This window comes from Rhodamnia argentea, chromosome 8 (genome assembly GCF_020921035.1).
Source record: "Rhodamnia argentea isolate NSW1041297 chromosome 8, ASM2092103v1, whole genome shotgun sequence".
In the NCBI taxonomy this organism is placed as follows: Eukaryota; Viridiplantae; Streptophyta; class Magnoliopsida; order Myrtales; family Myrtaceae; genus Rhodamnia; species Rhodamnia argentea.
Genome location: NC_063157.1, coordinates 4273611 through 4281575, shown reverse-complemented (window position 1 = coordinate 4281575; position 7965 = coordinate 4273611). Strand labels below are relative to the sequence as shown.

The window sequence follows — 7965 nt, the reverse complement described above, 5'->3', positions numbered from 1 at the left end:
TGAGTAAAGTTGACACAGGTGCTCATAAATACCAATAAAAGAAAGAATATATAACCTCGAATTTGGCATCTCGATCATTCTCGTCAGCATCTCAAGAACTACAGTTCCTTCTAAAGGGAAAATTCTTAACAAAAAAAAAATATATATATATATATCTTCCTGCTTTGTCTTTTCTACAGCTCTATCTCAAGTTTCAACAACAGTAAGTACTCGCAGTCAGCACAAAAGCAATGACCCAAGATGTACAACATGGAGGATTGATCTGCTCGCACAGGACTATGAGTGGATCTGAAACGCAAGGAATTATGATTCATCTTAGACTTTCCTGTATGATAACAGCATCACTTCAAGAAACTTCATTAGAACCTACGAGCAAAGGACAATGCATTAAGGACCACAAGTAGTCCCTTCTGTAGGTGAAAGCATAAATAACAATATGACACAAACAAGATGCCATCATCAGGGTATCTTTAAAATGCTAAGAAACCGGAGGAAGCATTGGACGGAATTCAATCATCTGCTTCCCAAAATGATCAGTTTTCAGTCTTCTTCATAGAGAATGAAAAAGGAAATCGACCAAAGAACATTCTGTATCAGAAACTTCTTTTCACATGCCTGGCCAATATTAAGCCTGACGGTTCCAAAAGTCAAGGTCGAACACTTGTCCAATCAGCTAAGCCAAGAATTTACCAAACACCCGCAAATCTTGAAATGAGACAGATTCAAGTGCACAGAATGCAGTGAAACAAAGGAAACATCTTAATGACTGCCGTTTGTCAAGATACATTGGAAAAGGACCTAGATGCTTTTGCTTTCACCAGTTCTTTTCTGCTGGGCAATGTGCTCATGTAACAATGTTATTTTATTTAATTTTTATTGGTCAGAATGTAACAATGTTAATTAAAAGGTGCATTTGTGATAAGCAGAAAACTCACCTTCCGTATGATTATTCAGACTTTGTACTCATGGACCCGCATCCATTTGGTAGATGACCACTTATTACCCTTAATCACAGGGCAACCACCTGAAAGCAAAGGGACAAGAGCTTCTCTCATTCAGCATTCGATGGTGCCAGGTTTTAAAAAAAAATAAAAAATAACATCAGGAAAATAAACTCATGCGTTCCAGCTTTTAGATTTTTATTAGATGCATGCAAAAGTCAACGAAAAGAGCCCTTCTTCTAGTGCTAGCATTCTCATCATTGGTGATGAATTCATTCTTACAACCTAATCAGCAAGAGTTACAACTGACCGTGCAAACTAGATTCATCCAATGTGGCATCAGGTCTCATGCTCCAGAAGAGCAAGGCATCCCCCATCTTCGGTTTAACAGATAAACCCCCCTTCCCACATTCAGATAGCTCATTCCACCAAGGAACAGCACTAATATTCCCTTTGGCAGCAGGAAAGACTGTCTCACCTCCTTCCTCGACATCTGAACTGTACCATAGAGCAAACAGAAAAGTATAGGATAATGACATACTGACCTAGACAGCCAGGAAGTTCCAGGGATCAACGATAGAGTAGATGCAAACAATCTACTTACAGGTACATGAGCAGTGTAGCGATGCGCTGACCACCATTCTTGGTATTATATTCATCAAGGAAGTAATCAAAGTGTGGCTCATACTTCTGCCCAACTTCATAGTGCAGCATTTGAAGTCCTTCTCCATGCTCTGGATTTTGGAATTGTCAAATGATTAAGTCTAAATCTAGATATATCCAGAAGATATTTAAGGAAGCATAGAGCAACAAAAAGGAATGTTATAATATCGTCTCTTCATGAAAATGATCAATAGATCTCCTTGGTAACTGTAAAACAAATGAATTAGTAGGTTCAAACCATTTAGTCTAAAAATTTCTCCACACGTAGCTCTCTGTACACATACAACAGCTACCTCATAATATTTCACAAGTGCAAAATCCTCTAAAACAGTAAAACAATGCTCTAACACGGCTGAGAACTTATTCTAAATCGAACCTAAACTCTCATGCAAATCTCACCTATTCTACAAGGTTCTATATACACGTACATACAACATACAAGTGCTATCTTAATTCTTCTTCATATTTTTTTTTCTTTTTCATTTATGGTTTTTGAAAGAAACACCCAATGTTGGTAACCACCCGGAATTAGTCTGATCCTTCAATCAGATAGACATATTCCTCTCCACATCTGTAATTCTTGGGATAATTACCAAAATACAGGAGCTTTATTTTTTACTTGTACCTAAATACATGAGCTTACTGTACTAAATTATTCCTGTGGTTCCACAAAAGCATATCTTTGAAGTTAGAAACAGGAAAGCAAGGAAGAAGCGACAACAGAACAGGTAAAAAATAACACTTCGAAACTTGGTAACAGCAGCAGAGAAAATTGTTGAAATGGATATCCACCAGTGCAAAACCTTAATGCAGCTCGGCCTCTTACCTACAGGAATGAAGGTGAAATCTGCAATTCTTTTCTCAATGTCTCTAATTGTTTTATCACGTCCTCTTGCCAGAAATGTTCCGGAACTTGTACGTACCCTATATGAGGAAGTTGGAGCTTCTTATGATTGAGTATAGCTAATAATTCACACTCGCAGTACTTGAATAATCAAATTTCTTTCGTGCACCATTGGAGATGGAAAATTTTGGGTCCATACCTGCTATCTTTACTCTTGCCAGTTTCACTATCGACCACAGTTGACTTCTGCATATGAGGCGTTGCAAGTTCAATGAGGTACTCACATTCTTCCTTGGACTGCAAACAGCAAAGGGTGTAAAGTCATGATGTGCAAATGGACTTGCCAGCTATAGACCTCAATAAAAATGGCAATTTACTGCCAATTTAAGCACATGAAGGCAGTTTTTGGTGGAAATTGAGGAATAAGGTATTTGAATTGATCATTTAAGTGCACCAAAACCCGGAGCATAAAATGGGGAAAGAACTGAATCACGGGTCGAATGACTCATGAACAAGAACTCTAACTTTTGTCTAATATATTTGTCCTTCTTGTCTTTTTCCCTGGGAAGACAGTGCCCTTTTAGTATTCCCCTGAACTAGTGAAAGAGAATTTTTAAGAATTGCATAGAACTCCGTCGCCAAGCATCCATGATTGCTCAAAGCAATCAACAGATTCAAGAAACCATACAACGATTATGCCAATGCATATTTCACCTAAACGACATCCTACAAAAAGACACTTTCAGCTAAAAAATTAATTCTACCATAGTTACTAATAGCTTCTTATACAACAGCATCAGCATAAACATCTAGCCTTCATTAAGCCATTGAAACTCTCATGTTGATGCATATCCCAACGATCCAAATTGCAATCATAGACCCCTCAAGAAGAAGAACAGAGACCTTTCCAACAGCAACTAGATAAACAAAGACTCACCAAAAAGTTGTGATACACGAAAGCTCTAGGCTCCCACGATATGACCTCCACCCACTGCTCTCCTCGACCTTCATCCTCCTTACTCCTGCAGCGCCACAGAAACAAATCGACCCCACTCAAACCACATTCCGCCACACATCACAACGCAACCGAAACCAAATCACAGTGAGATATCAACAAATGCCACCCACCTATCAACAGTATTCCTCACGATGGAGGCCAGATCGTTCGCCTTCGGCCTGTCGCCGGAGGAGCTGCCGGGCATCGAAAGAATCCCGAGGGCGAGGAGGATCAGCACGACGAAGGAGAACATGACGAGCAGCGTGAGGATCAGGGTCGAGGACGACGCCGCCGCCGACGCCGACGACTTGCGCGCTGGGAACCGGGAGGTCCTCTGCTTCGCCATCTGAAGTCGATTTTCGCGTGAATGCCAAGTTCGGTTCCGGTGGGGGAGAGTGGAGAAAGAGAGAAATGGAGCGAGATCTGGGAATCGAAGACTCGAATTCGCGGTTTTTAGCTGAAAGTTTTTAATTGTAGCGATGCGCCGAGAGGTGGCACCGGCATGGCAGGCAACTCGTTGAAGTTTGAAGCTTTTTCTACGCGTACAACGTTTGTTTTAATGTTTCCATGTCACTGGAAGAGACGGTCGTGCTATACTTACTTTTATATTTGGAAAAATCATCAATATGTGATTGACTATTAGGATTTAGTCTTTAATTGCGTAGATTAATTCAATACGATACCCACTTGCCTAGATTATATATTCAGTAATCTTGTAGATTACCAGAGTTACTTTGTCTTTTCTTTTTGGATCGATGATCGATTTGCACAACATTCTCATTTTCTTTTCATTTTTTCGAAACACTCTGTCGTGAAAATTTGTGATTTTCTAGATTTGCATAGAAGGGCTTGCAGTTGTCCATTTTTTCTTCATGATTTTGCATTTTTATGCCGACGCGGATCCTCAAATCTCGTGTATAAAGATCGTGCACCTCCAAATTCGCATCAGCTTCAACGGTGGTGCATTCATAGGGACAATTCTATTCTTGATAAGCCCATATCAATAGGTTTTGGGTACTTGATTGCTATCGTCTCATCCCCAATCTACTTCTACGCCTGCCTAACTCGAAAACAAAAAGGGAAAAAAAAAAAAAAAAGGAAAGGAGAAAGGTAAGAAAAATTCAACAATAATAATCTTCATATCATCCCAAACCTACTTCTACGCCCGCCTAACTCAGAAACAGAAAAGAGAGAGGTAAGAAAAAAGTCAACAATTACACAGAGTAAGGCGAGGAAGTTCAAGAGAGTTTATTGACCAGTCATGCAAAATTCAAAGGAAAGGAAGTTCACATGATCTAAACATTTGCTGGAATTCTCTTGAGTTGAGTTCCACCCTGGTATTCTTCTCCAGTGAGCTTCATGCCATGACATGTTTCATCGCCCAGAACAGTTTCCAGACGGAGATGTTTGCTCCTTTTCATGATATGATCAACCAAAAGCACCAAAAACATGAAAATATAGTTCCCTGCTCGTTGCTCATCTGAGAAAGGATGACAAATAAGCCAGTTTCTTTGACGATAATAGGCCTAATTCTCTTGAAAACCCCAAACTTTAGGTCTTATCTCAGTTATGCTCTGAACTCCTTTTTGTCTCGGAAAGAATCTTGAGCTTTAGGTCCAGTTTCAAATCCGTCCCAAGCGATTTTTTTCAATAAACCACAAAATTTAAGTCCCAGTCCGCAAGCTACCTCGAATTTTATTTTGTCTTAAAGGACTACCAACTTTCAAATCTATTCTCAAATCCACCCCATGGTCATGTCCCAATTTTGACGTGATATTTTCATACCTATAACAAATCCACATCAGTAAGGTGATATGAAAAATTATCTCCAATATGAAACCATCAAGCATATGAAAATTAAAAAGGATTGATGGCGATTTTCGGATGGGGGGTAGATTTGAGACTAGAGTAAAAACAAGTGATTTTCTCTCAAAACAAAAATAAATTGGGATAAATTTGAGACTGGATCGAAAGTTTGAGTTTTTTTTAGCTAAAGAAAAATTCATGGCGGTATTTGGACTGGACCTAAAGTTCAAAATATTTTCTTGACCAAAAAAAAAGTTAGGGACAGACTTAAAACTAGACCTAAAATTAGATTTTTTTTTAAAGGGAATTAGGCCGAGAATAGCAAGTGTACTTTAAGTCTTGAAGTGCCGGACCAAACGCCAAGCACTCATAATAAACGTTCCGTCTGTGCAGAACTTTTAATGAGCCCGAGACCTTTCACTGTCACCCCAGTAGGTCCACCGCCAAGCAGATTTCTCAAAGCCAACAATTGAATCTTTTTCTCTGGGAAGTTGTTAGTAATAGGGCCGTCTGATCGATTCTAATTGCTAAACCTTCTATTAACATACCATAAGTTTTTACGGAAATCAGAAGGCAATGGTGATGCAACAGCAGCTCAGGGAGCAAAGAGACTTGTAATTACATTCATGTGACTCAAGTTAGAGAAAAGTACTGATTGTACATCCTTAGTCTTTGTTACAGTCTATAAGGGTTAAATGCAAGATAGGGAGGAGATCAAATGGACAAGACACACAGACTGCTTACCTTTGCGCAAAAGCCGTTGACATAGACATGCTGTAGACAGCACGAGAAGTTTGACAGGAATTGAAGATTAATAAGTTACCATTTCACAGCACTGTCATTTGCTTAGTATTGAGTAGTATTTGACAAAGCTTCACTGGAGTAACTTCATTGGCATTCATAGATCTTTGCAAGGAATACGTACGGTGAAGCAAGATGATGCATCAGTGATGAGTAGTATTTAAGAGAAGACCAACGACAACAATGGAACAGTATTGAGGTTAAACACAGACAGCATTGTAGGAAAAAACATGATGATCACTGCATAATGGGATTGGGCAATTTAACAAGAGCAGCAGCTGGGCCTTTTCCAATAAGTTGGCTCACATAAAAAATGATATCAACAGAAAAAACAGGTGAAAGGAATAAGGAAAAAGAAACGCGATTTGAAGATTCCAAGTACCTTGTCGTCAAGCACCTGAGCGCTCCTAGAACAAGTCAAGCACAAGATGCAAAATTATCAGATCCCATCTAGAAATCTATCTACATATATAGAAGGATAAAAAGATCATGGAGGACTTCCATTCGTTTCATGAGTTTTCCGAATTGCAACAGAATACAGGGCTTGTTTTCCTTCAGTTCTATGTGATCTTATTTCTCATAGTCAATCTATAAGATGGTTGTATTCATTAAAAGGCCCCTTGCTCCAAAGACCTCCCACAGAAATCAAACAATGTACAATCTTGTATAGAGAAATGAGGGACAAACATTATCCCAACCTCCAAACTATCCTTAGAATGGATTTACATCACAGGTAGAACATATGGGATTATACGAATTACAAAGCATACATTTCAGCCCACCATGCTTCCCAACTGCAAGATAAGAATCTAAAACCGATCCGAGGTAAAGCAAACGTGGAAATCAGATAGCGAAACTCCACCGAATTAAAAAGCATACATTTCAGCCGACCGTGCTTCCTGATGTCAAGATAAGAACCTAAACCGTTCCCTGGTGAAGCAAAAGTGGATAGAATTGCACTGGACCATCAACTCAGTTCATGATTTTATTGAGCAAGTATAGAACAACAGCGAAGCGGGTACTCTGTTTTACACATAGCACTTCTCTGAGAGTATCACAATCCGTATAGCACAACCAGCCAATCCATACTATACCAACGCCAACGTATACCAATTCCCCCAACAACGAAAATATTGAAGCCCTAACAGTTCACCCAAAAAGAACACTGGAAACCCTCTCAAGTCTCAGAAGTCACGTGTAGAGTCTTGTTCTTAAACCTGTACCTCGGAGCCCGAGGGATCACCTGGCTCGGGCCCATGTGGAACTGCCCGGGACTGTCCGTCATCGGAGGGCCGTCGTCGTAGACGTGGCCGACGACGCGGCCGCAGGAGTTGCAGATGATCTTGGTCCGCTTCCGCTGGATGCCCCAGTAGTTGAGGGTCTCGAAGAAGGGCCTGATCTTGTCCTCCTTCTCGAATCGGAACTTGGAGGCGTCGACGGAGGAGAAGGAGAGGGAGTCCTTGTTCCCGGCCTCGAAGTAGAAGTCCGGCGGATAGAGGTGGAGGGTGCTGAGGTTGAGGTTGGCCCCGCATTCCTTGCAGGCGTAGATCGACGCCATTGAAGACGATAATGATGAAGGCTGATTGCGAAGAAGAAGAAGATGAACAAGAACGGTGTCTTTGTTGACTTCGGGGAAACGACGGGGCGATCGAATTGCCTTTTCGTCTTCGGCGCGTAAAGTCGTTCGGGCCGTCCTGTTCATACCAGACAAAAATTCAATAAATCGTTCATCGTACGACACCGTCGCAACCATGTAATAATGAGAATAATGTCGAAGTGAATAAAATTTAATTAGCACCGGATACAATAAACTTATTTAAACGGTTAACTGTCATTTGCTTTTTGAAATACCCATTCACTTCTAATTTAAATCAATTTGGCGTAATAGTCTTACATTTCTAATTAAATGTAAG

General features: G+C 40.3%; 2 protein-coding genes across 4 annotated transcripts; both read right to left on the bottom strand.

The window, feature by feature from the left end:
* Window positions 1-29: 29 nt before the first annotated feature.
* Window positions 30-3980, bottom strand: LOC115744667 (probable prolyl 4-hydroxylase 10). 3 transcript variants are annotated; one of them, XM_030679967.2, is made up of 8 exons: window positions 3577-3980; window positions 3386-3470; window positions 2648-2745; window positions 2431-2528; window positions 1546-1675; window positions 1252-1439; window positions 936-1024; window positions 30-366 (listed from the first exon to the last, which is right to left on the bottom strand). In XM_030679967.2, the coding sequence occupies exons 1-7, from the start codon at window positions 3789-3791 to the stop codon at window positions 951-953; spliced, it is 888 nt and encodes a 295-aa protein (XP_030535827.1). In that variant the 5' UTR covers window positions 3792-3980; the 3' UTR covers window positions 30-366; window positions 936-950. The 3 variants fall into 3 exon arrangements, with proteins under 3 accessions (XP_030535827.1, XP_048139796.1, XP_030535828.1); XM_048283839.1 differs by having other exon boundaries at window positions 30-325; XM_030679968.2 differs by having other exon boundaries at window positions 30-288; window positions 3577-3979.
* Window positions 3981-7012: 3032 nt separating this feature from the next.
* Window positions 7013-7746, bottom strand: LOC115744669. Its single transcript, XM_048283840.1, has one exon. The coding sequence runs from the start codon at window positions 7608-7610 to the stop codon at window positions 7230-7232; it is 381 nt and encodes a 126-aa protein (XP_048139797.1). The 5' UTR covers window positions 7611-7746; the 3' UTR covers window positions 7013-7229.
* Between the last annotated feature and the right edge of the window lie 219 nt (window positions 7747-7965).